This window comes from Macaca thibetana, chromosome 1 (assembly GCF_024542745.1).
Source record: "Macaca thibetana thibetana isolate TM-01 chromosome 1, ASM2454274v1, whole genome shotgun sequence".
Lineage (NCBI taxonomy): Eukaryota > Metazoa > Chordata > Mammalia > Primates > Cercopithecidae > Macaca > Macaca thibetana.
This window is the reverse complement of record NC_065578.1, coordinates 14333802-14354378: the sequence shown is the minus strand read 5'-3', so window position 1 is coordinate 14354378 and position 20577 is coordinate 14333802. Positions and strand designations below refer to the sequence as shown.

The window sequence follows — 20577 nt, the reverse complement described above, 5'->3', positions numbered from 1 at the left end:
TTTTTTTTGAGGCAGGGTCTCACTCTGTCGCCCAGGCTAGAGTGCGATGACGAGATCTTGGCTCACTGCAGTCTCTACCTCCTGGGCTCAAGCGATCCTCCCACCTCAGCCTCCTGAGTAGCTGGGACTACAGGTGCATACCACCTTGCCCATTTACTTCTTGTATTTTTAGTAGAGACTGGGTTATGCCATGTTACTCAAGCTTGTCTTGAATTCCTGGACTCGAGCGATCTGCCTGCCTTGGCCTCCCAAAGTGCTAAGTGCTGGGATTACAGGGTTGAGCCACTGCGCCCAGCCTATTTCTGGTTTTTAGGGCCCTGGATGTTAGGATGGATTGCTAATAAATCTCTCATCAAGATGTGATTTGCATAGTTGTCATTTTATTATAATATTAATTTCTTTCTGGGACCTTTCCAAATCTGAAACCGTCCCGGAGACTTCTTTTGGTTAGTTATTTGCAATCACCTGTAGGACACACAAGAAAATCGTCAGGTTCACCTAACTGCAGAGCTGTGCGTGGCAGTTTCCTGTCTCTGTCCTCCTGGGTTAAGCTCCTCATGTGAGTCACAGGCAGCCCACACTGCAGTAGCTCCTGCCTGAGGAGTTCTGATGACGTTTTGAAAACAAAGATGCAATCACAGCTTTTCATTGACCTGTTAGGGTCTTCCTGTAAAGGGTTTCTTACCAGGAGTCCTGTGTGGGCTTCAGGGTAGGGGGCCTTTGAACCCCTAAAACTTATATTCCAAATGTGTGGATGGCATATTTTTAGATTTCGTTTGTTTCTCAAATCAAAACTGCTATTTGCAAGGCAGTTATGCAATGTGGTTGGTGCTATAACTGCTTCCAGAGGCTGTTGATCAGTGTCTGTTAAACGTTTTTTTTTTTTTTTTTTTTTTTTTGAGACAGTCTCACTGTGTTCCCCAGGCTGGAGTGCAGTGGGGCGATCTGGGCTCACTGCAACCTCCGCCATGCAGGTTCAAGTGATTCTTGTACGTCAGCCTCCCAGGTAGCTGAGATTTTAGTCATGCACTACCATGCCTGGCTAATTTTTTGCATTTTTAGTAGAGATGAGGTTTCACCATGTTGGCCAAGCTGGTCTCGAACTGCTGACCTCAAGAGATCTACCCGCCTCAGCTTCCCAAAGTGCTTGGATTACAGGCGTGAACCACCGCGCCCGGCCTGTTAAACATTTTGATATGCCAACTTCATGATCCAGTGCTGTAAACTGCAGGAGATCCAGCTGCTACAGCACAAACACTCAGACCAGTGTGCAAGAATTATGTTCAAGGATGTTCACTGCACAATGTAAGAGTGAAAAATAGGAAATATGAAAGTTTCATTCATTATACTCAAACTATGGAATAGTATTTAGCTGTTCAAAAGAATGACATGTACATACTGACATATAAAATGTGATAAGGTGTTAAGTGAAAAACAGCTGCAGAACAGTATGAAGACTCAGATCCCAGTTTTTGCTTAGAAGACAGTGTCTATCTATGTAAATATATAGCTACATATGCACATAAAGTTGAGACCACACACCAAGCTGTTAACAATGACAACTTGTCCAGGAGCAGTGGCTCATGCCTGTCATCCCAGCACTTTTGGAGGCCAAGGTGGGCGGATCACCTGAGGTCAGGAGTTTGAGACCAGCCTGGCCAACATGGTGAAACCCTGTCTCTACTAAAAAATACAAAAAAAAAAAAACTAGCCGGGCGAGGTGGCGGGCGCCTGTAGTCCCAGCTACTCGGGAGGCTGAGGCAGGAGAATGGCGTAAACCCGGGAGGCGGAGCTTGCAGTGAGCCAAGATCCGGCCACTGCACTCCAGCCTGGGCGACAGAGCAAGACTGTGTCAAAAAAAAAAAAAAAATTTGTTGGGCGTGGTGGTGTGTGCCTGTAGTCCCAGCTACTCAGGAGGCTGAGGCAGGAGAATCACTTGAACCCAGGAGGCAGAGGTTGCAGTGAGCCGAGATCAAGTCACTGCACTTCAGCCTGGTGACAGAGCGAGACTCTGTCTCAAAAAACATAAACAAAAACAATGATTACCTCTGGAGAGTGGAACTGGAGATGTAAAATGAGGGGGGACTTCTACTTTTCTACTTGATACACTCTTATATTCTTTTAATATTTTTACACAGTATGTATTACCTTCTGGTAAAAGAATAAAAGCTAAGGATCGCTGAAGTTTCACATGTGACTGTCATTCAATGGACATTTGTTGAAAGGATGAAAGCGCCAGGCCACTTGTCTCCTCTGCTTCTCTGCTCTTTTGCTTGTACTTCCTGACCTTGGCTTGTCACCTGTCTGGGTTTATCCAGGCAGGTGCTCTCAGGCACCCCCAGGGCTCTAGTGGTACGTGACTCCAGGCTGCACATGGTGTGTTCCTGGGTTGGGGCCACTGCAAGTTTTCACGAGTCCCTCCGCAGCTGCCAGGGGCAGCCCCCACCAAGGACAGCTGGTTGCTTGGCTCTCCCCGTTCTGAAACCCGTTACCGGGCACCTGGCCTGCCCCTACTGCTCTCCCATGAACACAGGGCCTCTGCCCAGCTGCCTCGCGAGACGTGATGCCCTGTGGATCCCTGCTGCCATCTGGCCATGCTTCGAGATCTGGCCTGCTCTGTTGTGCTTGTGTCTGTGGCTGGGAACAGCTGACGCTGGGACAAAAAAATTGGGACAATTGCCCCTGCCCCTGCTTCAGGTCCCCAGGTTGCTGCCAGGACCAGCTGCATGGTGACTCCCACAGCAGCTGGGGCTGGAAAAGGGTCTTAGAAATTGGCAGGGAAAGGCCCCTAAGCAGCCTTTCATCCAGTCAGTCTCAGGCCAGGCTCCTTTGATGTGTGGGTGGCGCCTCCAAAGGTGGACTCAGATGGGTTTTTCCCAATTTATATATAAAAAAGCACCAATTAATGATTAATGGCTACTGGCTTTTTGATTTTCCATTTTTCTCCAACAAACGTTTTTGGAATCTCTGCCTGTGACCACTTGTTGGCAAAAAGATGCCAGCAGACAGACAAATGAATAAGGAGTTGGCAAGAATCAGTGGGAACACTTGGAAGCAGCCACCTGCTTATTTTGACAGTTTAGTTTCCTCCTGTGACCATGTGCTCATGGCTGCAGCTTCATATTTGCTTTTATAAGTGTCAGTTTAATGAACACTTCTCTGCAAATTAAAATTAGTGAACTCAGATGCCAGCTTTCCCCTTCTTTGGGGCTCTGCCACAAATACCATAACTCCCATTTGCTGTAGCGCCTAAATAGTGGAGGAGTCCTGGTCTAGTTCAAGTCCCATTTTACAGAAGAGCAAACTGAGGTGGTCTTTCATCGGCACAGAGTGTCCAACTCTTCCCTCCCAGCATTCAGTAACAGGCATGGTGGCTCCTCTGCCCCTTCTGGGGCACCCGTTTCTTTTTCGTGTGTTTTTTCTGTTTTTGAGATGGAGTCTTGCTCTGTTACCCGGGCTGGAGTGCAATGGCGCGAACTCGGGTTACTGCAACCTCCACCTCCCAGGTTCAATCCCAGGTGATTCCCCTGCCTCAGCCTCCTGAGTAGCTGGGATTACAAACACGTATCACCACACCCAGCTTAGTTTTGTATTTTTAGTAGAGACGGGGATTCCCCATGTTGGCCAGGCTGGTCTCGAACTCCTGACCTCTGGTGATCTGCCCATCTTGGCCTCTCAAACTGCTGGGATTACAGGCGTGAGCCACCAGCCGCCCCTTTCTTGTGACAGGGTTTCCTGTTCTGGCTGCTTTCACCTACTGCTGCGTGTATCCACGGCTGCTCCTTAATATTGATGCCAGTTATTATTATCATTATTTTCGGAGACAGGGTCTTGCTATGTCAACCAGGCTGAAATGCATTGGTGTGACCTTGGCTCAATGTAGCATTGGCCTCCGGGCCCAAGTGATCCTTCCACCTGAACCTCCCAAGTAGCTGAGACTACAGGCACGCCTAAGTAATTAAAAAATTACCATGGTAAGTAATTACCATGCCTAAGTAATTAAAAAAATTTTTTTGTAAAGACAGAGTCTCATTATGTTTCCCAGGCTGGTCTTGAACTCCTGGGCTCAAGCAATCCTCCCTCCTTGGCCTCCCAAAGTGCTGCAATTACAGGCATGAGCCATGGCACCTGGCCTATTATTTTTAATACATAATGTTAATGCTTACTGTTAGAAACAAATGTGTGTTCATTGTTAAAAACAAATTGAGTTATTGTGGAAGCTGAAAGGAGACAGCTCTGAGTTTCCATTGATAAGACAGGGGGATCAACTCGGTTTTATTTGCCTGGGATGGTCCCAGAGTAAAACAGGAAGTCCTGCATCCTGGAAAACCTCTCAGTCCTGCACAAACCGGGATGGTTGGTCACCCTACAGAACAACTGGAAGACCCCTGAGGGGGACTAATTTCCAATAATTAATGCTATGGGGGTCTGAAAGAATCAGGTTTTGGGCTTTGCAGATAAATATACACGTTTACAGCACTGGATGGTGGAGTCTGGGCCACACACAGATACACAAAAATAAAATCACCATTTCTATGGAACTCACTCTCTTTTTTTTTTTTAAGTTGGAGTTTCACTCTTCTGTCCAGGTTGGAGTGCAATGGTGCAATCTCGGCTCACTGCAACCTCCATCTCCCAGGTTCAAGGGAGTCTCCTGCCTCAGCCTCCTGAGTAGCTAGTTTTACAGGGGGGCCCTCCACGCCTGGCTAACTTTTTTGTATTTCTTTTAATAGAGGTGGGGTTCTGCTGTGTTGGTCAGCTGGTCTTGAACTTCTGACCTCGCGATCTGCCCGCCCCGGCCTCCCAAAATGCTGAGATTACAGGCATGAGCTGAGGGCTGGTCCGGTTCTTACCGAATTGATCCAGTCGATGTAATTGGAGACCCGTGTGAAGACGGAGGGCTTGTGGTAGAAGTTGCAGCGGAACCTGAACCCAAAGCTGACGATGCCATGCACCTCCCACCGGCCATCAGACGCCTGGCAGTTCAGCGGCCCGCCGGAGTCTCCCTGAGGAAGGCCAGAGTTATAAAGGGTAAGGGGAGAGGAAGGGGCTGCCCATTGGAACCATTGTTCTCAATGCATTTCTATTGTTCTGCTGCAGGTCACTGTCCTCTGAAGCCAGCCCTTGTGGTCATAGCCCAAGATGGTACCATAATTCCAACAAGAGCCAACACTTATTCTTCCTGTGTGGCCAGAGCTGAGCTAAGCATGTTCTATGCCTTATCTCATTAATCCCCACAAAATCCTACAAGGTAAATATTCACAGTGTCCCCAGACCACTGAAGAGGAGAAACTGGAGTGTTGAGAGGTTGGGACTTGCCCAAGGTTGCACAGGCCGTTTGTAAAGGAGCTGAGGCCACATCCCAGAGTTCAGGCTCTTCCCCACTGGCTCTGTCTTCCCGCGGGTGGGGTGGTCTGTGTGGGCAGAGTGTGTAGGGCACAGTGTGATCTGAAGGGCGTGTGGATCTCCTTCCTATTCCATCCCCACTTCACTGCTAAGTCCAACACAGAGCAATTCCTGGTGGTTAAGACACTGTCTCTGGGAAGGCTTCCGTGGCAGCTACCTGGAGGGGACACGCTGGGCCACTGATGAGAGTAATTCAACAGAAAACCCAGAAGTCATCCTAGAAAGGCCCTAAGTCAGGGAATACCTTCCTTTGGTTCCCTTCCAGCATAGAGGAAAGGATACGGAATGACAATCATGAGAGACCTTGATGAGACCCAGGGAAGGACTTCCCAGCAGTGAGAGGGGTGGACACGACAAGGAGAATCTCAAAACAAGAACAAACAAGATCCAAGATCAAGTTTGTTTTTTTTTTTTTTTTTGAGTTTCACTCTGTCACCCAGACTGGATTGCAGTGATGTGACCTCAGTTCACTGCAACCTCCTTCTCCCGGGTTCACACCATTCTCCTGCCTCAGCCTCCTGAGTAACTGTGACTACAGGTGCCTGCCACCACGCCCAGCTAATTTTTGTATTTTTAGTAGAGACAAAGTTTCATCATGTTGGCCAGGCTGGTCTCGAACTGCTGACCTCAAGTGGTCTGCCTGCCTTGGCCTCCCAAAGTGACAGGGTAGAGGCAAGAGCCACAGTGCCTGGCCAGAGATCGGGTTCTGATATATCTGGAACATATTTCTGGGTACTTCTGCCAGGAGGTGGGAGGATGGACCTATGGAGGGATGGACCTCTATAGCCTTATCTCCAGTCACATTTTGTCATTGAGCGGAGCCCCTGATTTTGATACTCACGTAGCAACTGGAGATCTTGCCATCACCCCCAGCACAGATCATACTGGTTTTCACGGTGCTGCCCCACCAGAAAAACCTGGAGCAGGTGGCATAGTCCACAACCAGCAACCGGCCCTGCTGCAGGACTTCAGAAGCAGGCCCGCTGGCTGAATGAGATCAGAAAGAAAGCATTAGGGATGCAAGGACTCCTGAGAAAAAGGAAGTGGTTGACCCTTACTGGGTTCCCCTGTTACTGTCTTCCATCCATTGCAATATGCGAACAGCTATGTTTGTCTACACTGTGTCCTCACGGTTGATTGGTTCAGCAGTGAACACTTGACTCAAGCTAAGCCAATGAGCTCCCTCCCCTGGGATCCTGAGATGGGGTCTAAGAGATTCCGGTTTCAGAGGACGTAAATCTGGGAAGCTTTTGGCAATGACTGACGTTTTGTTTCATGTGGAGAATGAATTAGACTCACAAAGAAAAGAAATTCCAAGAGAGGGTTTCCTGAGTTTCTTACAGGCTTCCAGCCCCTGATTCCAGCCTGTTCCTGATGCCTGGCTATATCTCAGCCCTTAGGTTGAAACTTTTAAATCCTTAGAACAATCCCTTTTTTTGCTGAGCTAGCTCCCTGGTTTGCTGTCACTTATCTGAAATAAGAAAGTGAGCCTCCTGGCAGTTAGAGCCCCCTCCTTGGGAAAAATATGCTGGTGTGGTGAAGGGAGGGCTGTCATAATGGCCCCCAATGACACAGCCACCATCACCTGCATTACTGTTACTATGAGTGGCAAGGATGAGCTTAACATAATTCTTCACTATGGATTGAGCCTAGGGAAGTTAAGGGTCGGCCAGGCGCAGTGGCTCACCCTCTAATCCCAGCACTTAGGGAGGTCAAGTTGGGTGGATCCCTTGAGGTCAAGAGTTTGAGACCAGCCTGGCCAACATGGTGAAATCCTGTATCGACTAAAATACAAAAATTAGCCGGGCGTGGTGGCACACACCTATAATTCCAGCTACTTGGAAGGCTGAGGCAGGAGAATCGCTTGAGCTTGGGAGGCAGAGGTTGCAGTGAGCTGAGATTGCACCACTGCACTCCAGCCAGGTCAACAGAGCAAGACTCTGTCAAAAAAAAAAAAAAAAAAAAAAAAAGGAAGTTAATGGTCTGGCTTAAGACCACTAATAAGTAATTAACACTTGTATAACATTTTGCAATGTAAGATTGCATTTTCACCTTTCACCTCTTTGGTCTTCACCAACAGTGTTTCCATTTTACAGATAAGGAAACTGAGGTTCGGAAGTGACTTGCCCAAGGTTTCACCGTGACCGACAGAGCTGGGCCTAAAAGCCAAGCATTTGGATGCCTCCCCGCTCCCACTGTCTCAGATGAACTGCATCTGCCCCAGGGGTTGTCTGGGGGAAACAAACAGGTGGTTGTGCTTCTATCTTAATAAGCATGAAATGCCTCTTCCACCACCGCTCACTGCAGGATTTGATGTGTCCTTGTGTTTACAGATAAGCAGTTCAAGAGGGCAATGGGTATTTATTCGAGGGTACATATGTGGATGTACCCCTGGAAAAACATGTCATTATACTTATGCGTTTATGTCATTAGGGAGAAATGTCATAATGTCATTATCACTCATAATGTCATTATGGTCATAAGGTCATTATCACTCATCTCTTCCTAGAATCTTCCAAACCTCTGGTGATTTCACAAGGGAAGGGCGGGAACTCTGTTCCTCTTGGTGGCTACAGTCATTGGATCTGTAACCCCTGGAGTCTATGTCAAAGAAGACCCGCCCTCAGCCAGGTTCTGAGCAGCAAGACCGAATGGCACAGGGGACAGCTTTTGCCATGGGGCACGGAGGGTCCGATGAGGACTCCAGGGGCCTCAGGTCACAGAGGAAAATTCTGTTCTGAACTCTATGGGCCACACAGAAGATGTCACATGGTCTCTGTAACTTTCTTTCCATCATAGGGACAGTGACAACAACTAACACAGAGCACCTACCACATGCCAGGCTTCCTATAATCTCCTTTAATCCTCTTGAGAACTCTGTGATGTAGCTGCTATTATTATGCCCCTTTTTTTTTTTTTTCTGAGACACAGTGTCACTCTGTCCCCCAGGCTGGAGTGCAGTAGCGAAATCTTGGCTCACTGCAACCTCCACCTCCCAGGTTCAAGCGATTCTTTTGCCTCAGCCTCCTGAGTAGCTGGGACTGCAGGAGCACACCACCACACCCTGCTATTTTTTTTTTTTTTTTTTTTTTGAGATGGAGTCTCGCTCTGTCGCCCTGGTTGGAGTGCAGTGGTGCGATCTCCACTCACTGCAAGCTCTGCCTCCCAGGTTTACACTATTCTCCTGCCTCAGCCTCCCAAGTAACTGGGACTACGGCGCCCGCCACCACGCCCTGCTAATTTTTTGTATTTTTGGTAGAGACGGGGTTTCACAGTGTTAGTTAGCCAGGATGGTCTCGATCTCCTGACCTTGTGATTCGCCTGTCTCGGCCTCCCAAAGTGCTGGGATTACAGGTGTGAGCCACAGCGCCCGGCAACCCTGCTATTTTAAAAATATTTTTAGTAGAGAGGGGGTTTCTCCATGTCGGTCAGGCTAGTCTCCTGACCTCAAGTGATCCGCCCGCCAGGCCTCCCAAAGTGCTGTGATTACAGGCGTGAGCCACGGCGCCCAGCCAATTATTTGCATTTTACATATGATAAAAGTGCTGCATGGAGAGACCTAGTAATATGCCCAAGGTGTCACAGTCATGAAGTGGGAGAGCTGACATTTGAACCCAGGCAGGCATCAGCCTATGCCATCCCGTTCCTCCCAGCCACACACCCTGGGATGACAGGTGAGAGGCCCTGGCCAGACAGGGGTGACATCACCTCCCTTCCCTCCCAGGCCTGGGGGCTCCTGGTTCCCACTTACTCTGCAGATATCCCCAGCCCGTGACGTAGCAGGGGTAGTTGTTGGGTAGAATGGTGCCGGCAGGAGGGAGGCAGGCCAGCTGGATCTTGTCGGTGAGGGAGACGGGGTTAGCCAGTTTGACCAGGGCAATGTCGTACCTGGGTCAGTGCAGAGGCAGAGCATGAGGACAGGGTTGACTTTTCCTGCCCTGTGGGGCTTTGGAGGGCTCTGAGACCTTGTCATCGTTCCCTGTATGTTACCCCAGCTTGCTCTGAGTGGCAGGGCCCCAGGGCATGTTTGAAAATGCAGAGGGCCTTGTTGAAAGGGGCAAGGCAGGAGAGATTGTGTCCTACTCCAGGGAGAGTTACAGGGTCGACAGCACTGTCCCTGTGTCCCCAGGACTTGGCATGAAGTAGATACATGCTCAGCGGACAGGGGCCCTGTAGGCTTGACTGGCAGCAAACTCAGGTCACTCTGGCAGTCTTTGCTTCTCCCTCCCCAGGTCACATCCCCATCCCAGATATCTTTGGAGCTGGTTCCACATCTAAGAGTCCAGAACTCCTTCTCCCTCCATATAGAAGAAGCAGAGGGCATGTGGTGGAGTTGAGACCCTTGCCTCTGTGAGACCCCCATCTGTTCCCTGACAACTTCACCCCCAAGTGCACCCAGACAGAAACGAACCCTTTGGAGGCATCACTGGAGTCCCAGTCCGGGTGCACCACAGTCTTAGAGACACTGACGGCCAGCGAGCCAGACTCCGCAATGTAGAGGTTGTGGCGTCCCAGCACCACGCGGTAGGTCCTGGAGGAGCTGGGAGAAAGGGGGCCCAGGGAGAGGGTCACCTCCAGAGGCCTGGCTTTGGATAATGTTGGGATAGACCCAAGTAACTGGCTGCTGCATGAGCCACTAGTTGGGGCTTGGGCTTGGGGATCTTTCCTCCCCTGGGACAATCAGTTAGTTATAATAGAGCCTAAAGTATATAACATAAGAACTATGATCATATAATAATTGTTACTATACTAACTTTAAACTATACTATAAAATAAATGTTGTAATAACACAGACTCTGTAGGATTATGGAGGGAATGAGATGAACACAGAGAAAACAGGAGTCATTTGCTCTCAAGGACATTTTTCCCACCTTTCATTTTCAGATGGGGAAACTGAGGCCCAGAGAGGTGTAACCTGGCCCAGAGTCCCACCGTTAGTAAGAAACCAGAACCAGAAGCCAGGACTCCTGACTGTAAGTCTCTATTAGTTTCCCCATCACCTCCTAGAGCTTATTATAAATTAGATGGGAGAAGGGATCACTCCTGGAAGGAGTCACAACGACCCAGCAAAAGCTCTGGTGAGTTCCAGCTGTGATGAGCAGAGGTCACGGACAATGAAGAGGATAAGTGAACAACGTTGCAGAACCTCATGGGCCTTTATAATTAGTCTACAATTCAGAATGAGCTTTCACTGGGCACTTACTAAGTGTCAGGCCCTTTAGTAAATCAACTCATTGAATTCACACTAAATTCTGTTACTCCATTGTTTTCTGCAGGTGATGGTATTGAAGCTTTGAGAAGTCAAGTTGTTCAGGGGAACCCAATTCCAGATCCAGAGGCCACATATAGTTTCCCCAAGAGGGCAGAGATTAGGCCTTCCCCTTCTCCTTATCCTCCCTCAGTACCTGGCACAGGACACCCCATTTGTGCCATGTACTGACATTGATGGGCCAACACACTGAACCATTGATTGACTACAGCTTGTGTCTCGGCCAGGCTAGTGGTTATTTGCAAGATTCCTTTATGTAGCGTGGTTCAGGCCATTTGAGCCCCCAGCTCAGAAATGAGCACCGGCTGGTGAGCAGGCCAAGCGCCCAGGGAATGGCAGTTACCTGATGCAGTGGGCAGCCGTCAGGACCCAGCTGTTGTTTATCAGGGTCCCTCCGCAGGTGTGGTACCAATTGCCATCGGAGGTGTATTGCAGGGAGGCCTGGGGAGAAACATAGGAGCTCTGTGGCTGTGGCTGAAAAAGCAGGGCCTCCCTGCACTCCAGTTTCCCAAGAACAGGGCTGAGACTAGGGTAAGGGGGAGTGAGGCACTCACCTCAGGTGCACAACTTAAGGGGGCACCCAAAACCTCAGACATCACGATGAAAAACATGTTAATGCAATCTATATTAAAACGAATCAGGCCAGGCATGGTGGCTCATGCCTGTAATCCCAACACTTTGGGAGGCGAAAGAAGGAGGATCACTTGAGCCCAGGAGTTTGAGGCCAGCCTGGGCAACATGGTGAAACCCCATCTGATAAGGTTTGACTGTGTCCCTACCCAAATCTCATCTTGAATTGTAGCATAATCCCCATGTGTCGTGGGAGGGACCTGGTGGGAGGTAATTGAATCGTGAGTGTGGTTACCCCCATGCTGTTTTCATGATAGTGAGTTCTCACATGATCTGATGGTTTTATAAGGGGCTTTCCCCCACTTTTGCTCGGCATTTCTCCCTGCTGCCGCTGTGTGAACAAGGATGTGTTTCCTTCCCCTTCTGCCGTGATTGTAAGTTTCCTGAGGCCTCCCCGGCCATGCTGAGCTGTGAGTCAATTAAACCTCTTTCCTTTATAAATTACCCAGTCTCAGGTATGTCTTTCTTAGCAGTGTGAGGAAGGACTAATACATTGTATCAACAAAAAAGCCGAAAATTAGCCGCTGGGTGCCGTGGTGCATACCTATAGTCCCAGCTACTCAGAAGGCTGAGGTGGGAGTATTGCTTGAGCCCAGGAGTTTGTGAATCAGCCTGGGCACCATAGTGAGAACTTGACTCTACCCAAAAATTTTAAAATAAAATAAAAATTAACTGTGAGTGGTGGTGCACACCTGTAGTCTCAGTTACTCAGGAGGTGAGAGGATTGCTTGATCTCAGAAAGTCTAGGTTGCAGTGAGCTGTGATTGCTCTGTGCTCAGCCTGGGTGACATAGCAAGGGCATGTATCTGCTCTGCCACCCGCAACAAAAAGCAACAACAAAATTAACGCAAAAAATCTGGGATAGAAAAATAAAAAACATACAGACTATTAAAAAATAACTGTTCTGCCTGGAGTGCTGCATTATGCCTGTGATTCTAACACTTTGGGAGGCAGAGGTTGGTGAATTCACCTGAGGTCAGGAGTTTGAGACCAGCCTGGCCAACATGGTGAAATCCCGTCTTTACTAAAAATACATATATTATCCAGGTGTGATGGCGTGTGTCTGCAATCCCAGCTACTCAGGAGGCTGAGGCAGGAGAATTACTTGAACCCGGGAGGCAGATGTTGCAGTGAGCCGAGATCGTGCTATTGCACTCCAGCCTGGGTGACAAGAGTGAGACTTCATGTCAAAACAAAAACAAAAAACCCCCAAAAAACCCTGTTCTGAACATGTTTCTGCAACTGGATTGGTTGGGATCTTCCCCTCCTTGGGAGCTCTTTCCTTAGCTCCCTCCGGTTTAGTATGTCCAAAACAAAACTCCTGCCTTATCCCAAATGCGGTCTTTCCCCAGGGTCCTCTGTCACAGTCAATGGCAACTCCACTGCTGCTCAGGCCGCAAACCTTGGTGTCATCCTTGGCTCCTGTCTTTCCCTGTTATCCCTCATTCCAGTCCAGTAGCAAATCCCATCAGCTCTATCTTGGCAATATGTGGAGGGGTTGCTACCCCTCGGTCACTACCTCAACTGCGTGTCCCAGTCATCCTCTCTTCTCAATGATCACTCTAGTCTCCCATCTCTTCTCCCCGCTCCCGCCCACATTTTCTCAACACAGTAGTGTGAATAATCCCTTTTGAATGGAAGTCAGATGACTTCTCTTCTCTGCTCAGGCCCTCCAGGGGCTCCCCCTTTACAGCTTATAAAACCTAAGAGTGTGTGATGACCTACTAGGCCCTCTGTGGCCTCTCTGACTCCATAGGCTCCCACTCTCCTCTCCTCCAGCCACACTGACTTCCATGCAGTTCTGCAAATACACCAAACCCACTTCTGCCTCAGGGCCTTTGCACTGGCTCTTCTTCTTGCCTGGAATATTCTTGCAAATATCGATGTAACTCTTTCCTTCACTTCCTGTTGGTCTCTGCTCAAGGTAACCTTCTCCATGAGGTCTTCTATGACCATGCTGTCCCCAACAGTGTGCACACACACGTACATGCACGCTCATGTACATACGCACACACAGACACACTTGCCTCCTTCCTCTTGCTCTGCGTTACTCTTCCTCATAGCATCTTGCATTTTCTGGCATGTGATGAGTTTACTCATTCAGTTGTTTATTGTCTCACTCCTCTACTTTATTTTATTTTTATTTTTTTGAGATGGAGTCTTGCTTGGTTGCTCAGTTTGGAGTGCAGGGGCACCATCTTGGCTCACTGCAACCTCTGTCTCCTGGGTTCAAGTGATTCTCCTGTTTAAGCCACCAGAGTAGCTGTGATTACAGGTGCCTGCCACCACACCTGGCTAATTTCCTTGCATTTTTAGTAGAAACGGGGTTTCGCCATGTTAGCTAGGCTGATCTCGAACTACTGACCTCAAGTGATCTGTCCACCTCGGCCTCCAAAAATACTGGGATTACAGGTGTTTGAGCCACTGTGCTTGGCCACGTCTCCACTTTAATAAAGTCTTCATGAATTTTTCCCCCCACTGCTATGTGCCAGGCGCCTAGAACAGTGCCTGGTACATACTGGGTCTTTAACAAATGCTGACTGATTGAACAAGTGAGTGAATAAGCAAATGAATAGAATGGAAGAGATCACCAGGGGCGGGTGATCTTGTCTCCTGCTTGTCTAGTTTCCCCCTGAAGACCAAATCCACTCATAGGAACATGAGACTGCATAAGTGGACCTTACTCCCCTGCCCCCCGGCTCCTCATGTTTTTTTAAATAAATTTTTTCAGGTTAAAAATGGTTTCTAGGCAGGGCACAGTGGGTCGCGCTTGTAATCCCAGCTACTCAGGGGGCTGAGGTAGGAGAATCACTTGAACCCGGGAGGCAGAGGTTGCAGTGAGCCAAGATGGCACCATCGTACTCCAGCCTGGGCGACAGAGTGAGGGTCTGTCTCAAAAAAAAAAAAAAAAAAAAAAGGTTTCTATTTAGATTGACAGTTTAACAGGTGTGGGGTACAACTTTTAAGTGGTGGAGGCTGGGCACCGTGGTTCACGCCTGTAATCCCAGCACTTTGGGAGGCCGAGGCGGGTGGGTCACTTGAGGCTAGGCGTTTGACACCAACCTGGCCAACATGGTGACACCCCCATCTGTACTAAATATACAAAAATTAGCCGGGTGTCGTGGTGTGTGCCTGTAATCCCAGCTACTTGGGAGGCTGAGGTAGGAGAATCGCTTGAACTCAGGAGGCGGAGATTGCAGTGAGCCGGGATGGCGCCACTGTACTCCAGCCTGGGTGACAGAGTGAGACCCTGTCTTTAAAAAAAAAAAAAGAAAAAAGGTGGTGACATCTGACACTGTTTTAGTCTCTAATGAAGCGTTCCATGCCCTTCCTGTTCCTTCATTCCTCCTCCCCTGTCTTTCAATTCCCTGCCACGGCCAAGCAGAGGGGAGGGAGGTGACAGTAGGGCATGGACTGCACTGATCGGGCTTCCTGTAACTGTGGGGAACGATGATCTGTTTGTTGGCAGATGCCAGATGCCTGCTTTTCTCTGAACGTTCTTGTTTTTAATTAGCCATTTGACATTTCTCGTTTGTGTGACATTAAGAGGTCTCAGATGAACTGGCTTTAAAAAAGATGTTTAAAATTAGAGAAAGTGAAAAAAGATACTTAAAAGGATGTACCCCCCCAATTTAAAAATGTGCTAAAACCATCCGACAGATTTGAAATATAGTCCATGTGGTAGGTATTGTTTGTGGCCAGCAAAGTGTAGCTAAAAGAACAAGCACTGAACCAAATTTGAATCCTCATTCCCCCCAGGCTAACTCAGTGCCTTTGGGCAATTCTGTAACCTTTCCAAGTCCCAGTTACCTTCTCTGGAAATGTGGAGCAAAAGCCACTGTGCAGGGCTCTCAGGGTGATTAATACTGTAATGACAATAGCTGGTGGGTGGGATGACTCACACCTGTAATCCCAGCACTTTGGGAGGCTGAGGCAGGTGGGTCAGGAGATTGAGATCAGCCTGTCCAATATGATGAAACCCTGTCTCTACTAAAAATACAAAAAATTAGCCGGGCGTGGTGGCATGCACCTGTAATCTTAGGTATTTGGGAGGCTGAGGCAGGAGAATTAATTGAATCCCGGAAGTAGAGGTTGCAGTTAGCTGAGATTGTGCCACTGCATTCCAGCCTGGGTGACAGAATGAGACTCTGTCTCCAGGAGAAAAAATAAAATTGCATTAAATTATGATTCATTTTGGTTAGTGAGGATTTTTTTTTCTTTTTTTTTTTGTGACAGCTAGCTATATTGCCCATACTGGTCTCAAACTCTTGGGCTCCAGCAATCCTTCTGCCTCAGCCTCTTGAATAGCTGGGATTAAAAGTGTGTGCCACTGCGCCTGGCTGGCTGCTAAGTTTTGTGTTACCCCTTACATTTTGCCCCGGAGTGAATGTCTTACTCGCCTCATCTGGGTTCCCACCCAGCTAGATCTGCCTATGATCTCAGTAAAACAATTTCCCCAGGGAAACAGAAGCACAAAGCACAAGGGACTCTTCACAGACTATCATTCACTGGTTCTCAAGGCAAGAATACCTTTGTGCAAGAGGGTGAGGAAGTATTTTTGTAGGCAGCAATGATTAGTTCTCAGCACAAATGCGCCCGGTGCTGTGGGGTCCTGTGGCAGAGGGACTGTGGCCCTTCTTCCAAATTCTCAGGCAAAAAATACCATGGGACTGTGAGAAAAGCAAAAGAACTGGCAAAAGTACACAAAGCCAAGTATATAAATTGTGAGTCTGGGTTGAGTGGCTCATGCCTGTAATCCCAGCACTTTGGGAGGCTGAGGCAGGAGGATCACTTGAGTCCAGGAGTTCAAGACCAGCCTGGGCAACACAGTGAGACCCCATCTCTAAAAAAAAATTAACCGGGTGTGGTGGTATGCATCTGTGGTCTCAGCTGGTAGGGAGGCTGAGGTGGGAGGCTAGGAGTTTGAGGCCGCAGTGAGCCATGTTTCGCCAGCCACTGTACTCCAGCCAGGGTGACAGAATGTGACACTGTCTCAGAAAACTTTACTGTGGCTGAGCACAGTGGTGGGTGCCTGTAATCCCAGCACTGTGGGAGGCTGAGGCAGTGGATGGCTGGAGCCCAGGAGTTGGAGGCTGCAGTGAGCTATGATCGTGCCACTGCACTCCAGCCTGGGTGACAGAGCAAGTGTCTGTCTGAAAAAAAGAAAAAAAATGTGAAATATCTGCCAGCATTCTATCATTGACAGTTTTTTTTTTTTTTTTTTTTTTTTTTTTTTTTTTTTTTTTTTGATGGAGTCTCACTCTATCACCCAGGCTGGAGTGCAGAGGTGTGATCTTGGCTCACCGCCACCTCCGCCTCCAGGGTTCAAGTGATTCTTGTGTTTCAGCCTCCCAGATAGCTGGGACTATAGGAGCCCGCCACCATGCCTGGCCAATTTTTGTATTTTTAGTAGAGTCAGAGATTTAGCATGTTGGCCAGGCTGGTCTCAAACTCCTGACCTCAGGTGATCCACCTACTTCAACCTGCCAAAGTGCTGGGATTACAGGCATGAGCCACCGTGCCTGGCCTATCATTGACAGTCTCTTAATCAAGGACCAGATGAATGACGCTGGCCTCTGTAAACACAGTGACTGCTGCATGGGTCACTCTGAATGCTCAAGGCTAGTGGGCTGCTAATTCCTCCTCCTACTTAAGTTGGAAACTCATCCTGATTCAGCTAGGTTTGCTCCTAAAGTAGTTTACATCAATTGTGCTTGCAATAGTGAAATTTGATTAAACATGTAACCAATAAAATACGAGTTCAGAAAGAGAGTCGTTATTTATATGGAAACAAAGTTAAATGCTTGGAAGAGACTGAATCACTATGATTCTTAAAAAATTGCTCCTGAATTAGTGTCTGTGAGAAAATGGAAAGACTGGGGGGAAAAGTCGTAAAAGTCGGGATGGGCTCATAACTCAGATTGCTTTGTGAATGTCTCAAAGTTACTGCTCTGCTTTAAAGAAATGAACTTGTAGATGAGATATTATGTGGCGTGGTTTACATGAAAAAGACAGTTAAGAACTCAAAAAATTGTTTACATAGTGTAAGATAAAATGTTCACAACATATATGTATGATTTAAAATAATTTCTTTATAACCAACTTTTCAATTGCTCAGTCCCAGTTACATCAGATAAATGAGATTTTACTATATTTGTGTCAATGTAAACTTTACACAGTTCTGTTAAAATTCCCACCGTTAACACGTCTTAGTAATTTGTGCCTGTGTCCCACTCGGCAGTTTAGTCTTGATATCACTATGATTATATGAACTTAAGAAAACATTTTTTTCATTGGTAACATTGATTTGCGGTAGTTAAAGATTAATCTGCATAAATAGCACTGATGGGTTCCTTAAAGCAAGGAATATTTGCATAGGTAGTCTTGAATGGTTCCTAGACTAATGGTACATTTGTAAACAAGCCTCTGATTGGTTAATAGAGTAAGACTATATTTGCTGCCTATGGGCAGTGGGGAGGGGACAGGTCCTTACTGCAGCTGGAGGAGGCACCTCTCCCTCCTCTCCCAAGGTTGGCCAAGGCCACAGAAATGTGTCTTATTTTTATTTTTATTTTTATTTTTTGAGACAGAGTCTTCCCTTGTTGTCCAGGCTGCAGTACAGTGGTGCAATTTCAGCTCACTGCCACCTCTGCCTCCTGGGTTCAAGCGATTCTCCTGCCTCAGCCTCCCGAGTTGCTGGGATTACAAGTGTGTGCCACCACACCTGGCTAACTGTGTATTACTAGTAGAGGCGGGTTTCACCATGTTGCCCAGGCTGGTCTCAAACTCCTGACTTCAGGTGATCTGCCCACTATGGCCTCCCAGAGTGCTGGGATAACAGGCATGAGCCACTGCGCCCAGCCGGAAATGTATCTTATTGGTGAAGGTGCCTGTGCTGCTCTCTGAGTCCCATCAGTCCTCACTTTGCCAGCACAGTAGTACCCATCGTGGAAGGGCAAAGGGGGGATGTAAAGGGAGTGGGGCAGGGACACGGGGAAGTACAGTGTGGTCGACTCACCTGCCAGGGCCAGCTGTTGGGCGTCGCTTCTTCACCTCCAACCACCCTAGTCACAGAAGGCGGGTAAGTGGGGACCCCACAACTGAGGGCTATGAAAAGAGAAAGGGTCTTGAGTCCAGGAAGCAGCGACCCACACAATGTAAACTACACTTGCTGTATTCTGAACCCCCAAATAGAAAACCCTTGTTCTAGAAGGATCTTAAGAGGTCATAGAATCCTGCTCTTTGCTCCAGTTCTTTGAAACTCCATTCCAGTTTTCTTATGATTATAGGTCTGAATGCAGTAGGGGTTGGGTGGGGCGAGAGGGGAGGACAGGAAGATCCCATTCCCAGACACACCAGGGGATGGGAAACCAGTGACTCTGGGTGACAGGGTTTACCTCCAGCCACCAAAGCGGACAGCAGCAGGGTACTAATCATGGTGTGTCCGTGGGAGTTCTGTCCGCGTGGCCCTGGATAAGGCCCTGGTTTTATGAGGAACTTATCAGTGAGAGATACACTGGGAACACGCAAGATGGGGATTTTCTCAAAGCCCAGTGGAAAAAAGAGTTTGCGTCCAAATATTTTTTTTCCCATTTGCTCCTAGCTGTCACCCTAGAAATACTTCGAAAAAGATGCCAAAGGTAGATATTGGAATATGGGTTCCATCTGTTTTGAAGAGATTATGTTGTGTGTTAGGGAAGGAAGAAAAATACTAATTGTTGGTCCGTGGAGTTGTGTTTTCTATTTTTTTTTTTTCCTCCCTGTGTAAGACTGAGGAGAGGAGTTGTGTGTTTCTTCTTTTTTTTTTTTTTTTTTTCCTTTCTGAGATGGAGTCATGCTCTGTCACTCAGGCTGGAGTGCAGTGGTGTGATCTCAGCTCACTGCAACCTCTGCCTCCTGGGTTCAAGCAATTCCCCTGCCTCAGTCTCCCTAGCAGCTGGGATTGCAGGTGTGTGCCACCATTCCTGGCTAATTTTTGTATTTTTGGTAGAGACAGGGGTCTCATCATGTTGGCCAGGCTGGTCTCCTACTCCTGGCCTCAAGTGATCTGCTCGCCTCAGCCTCCCAAAGTGCTGGGATTCCAGGCTGAGCCACCGTGCCTGGCCAGGAGTTGTGTTTTCAATGTAAAGATGAAGGCGGCATGCTGAACTCACAGTGTTCTAAGGCAGTATTTCTCAGTGGGGCTGGTTCAGCCACCAGGAGACGTTTGACAACATCTGGGGACATTGTTGGGTGTCATGGCTGGGGTTGATGTGATTGGCATCCAGCGGTCAGACAGCAGAGATGCTGCTAAACATTCAACAATGCACTGGGCAATAGGACGTGCCCTGCCCTGGATGTCAATGGTGCTGAGGCTGAGAAAGCCTGTTCTAGGCCATGTCAGGGCTTGCAGTGTGACCTTGGCTGGGTCATGTAAGTCTCTAGACCCATCTGTGAAACAGGGAGAGAAACCTGTGCCCAGCGTGTTTCACAACATCATGGTAATGATTTGTGTAATGTGGGGAAGGTGCACACGTAGCAGAAGGCGAGGCCGACATGCACAGTTAGGATCTGGCTGCCCTAATGATGGGGGGAAGCAGAACACTGGCAGAGGCGGGCTTCATCGGGTGGATCAAGATGCACTTTATGGCCAGGCACAGTGGTTCACTCCTATAATCCCAGAACTTTGGGACGCAGATGCGGGCAGACCACCTGAAGCCAGGAGTTCAAGACCAGCCTGGCCAACATGGTGAAACCCTGTCTCTACTAAAAATACAAAAATTAGTCCGGTGTGGTCCTGCATGCCTGTATTCCCAGCTATTCAGGAGGCTGAGGCAGGAGAATCTCTTGAACCTTGGAGGTAGAGGTTGCAGTGAGCTGAGATCACACCACTGCACTCTAGTCTCGGCAACAGAGCAAAACTCCATCTCGAGAAAAAAACAATACAAAACAAAACAAAACAAAACAGCCCAGCCTGGACAACATAGTGAGACCACCTGTCACTACAAAATTTTTTTTTAGAAAGTTAGCCAGGCGCGGTGGCACACATATGTGGCTCCAGCTACTCTGGAGGCTAAGCTGAGGCAGAGGGTCACTTGAGCCTGGGTGGCAATGGCTGCAGTAAGCTGCAATCGATCTACCACAGCCTGGGTGGCAGATGCATTTTATTGTCCTCTTCCAAGAGAACAGCAGAGTGCACTTCTCCAATAACGTCATCTTCCAAATGGGGTCAAGTTAGAAACTTCTTCAAAAGGGAACAAACAAACAAAGGCATGCAGACACCCAGCAACACA

The 20577-nt window shown here is 48.2% G+C and overlaps 1 protein-coding gene across 1 annotated transcript; it reads right to left on the bottom strand.

Moving 5' to 3' along the window:
* Positions 1-374: 374 nt before the first annotated feature.
* On the bottom strand, positions 375-18827 carry LOC126929430 (chymotrypsin-like elastase family member 2A). The gene is made up of 8 exons (XM_050745797.1): positions 18703-18827; positions 18324-18412; positions 11019-11116; positions 9818-9946; positions 9158-9294; positions 6248-6393; positions 4854-5006; positions 375-465 (listed from the first exon to the last, which is right to left on the bottom strand). The coding sequence occupies exons 1-8, from the start codon at positions 18740-18742 to the stop codon at positions 448-450; spliced, it is 810 nt and encodes a 269-aa protein (XP_050601754.1). The 5' UTR covers positions 18743-18827; the 3' UTR covers positions 375-447.
* Positions 18828-20577: the final 1750 nt, after the last annotated feature.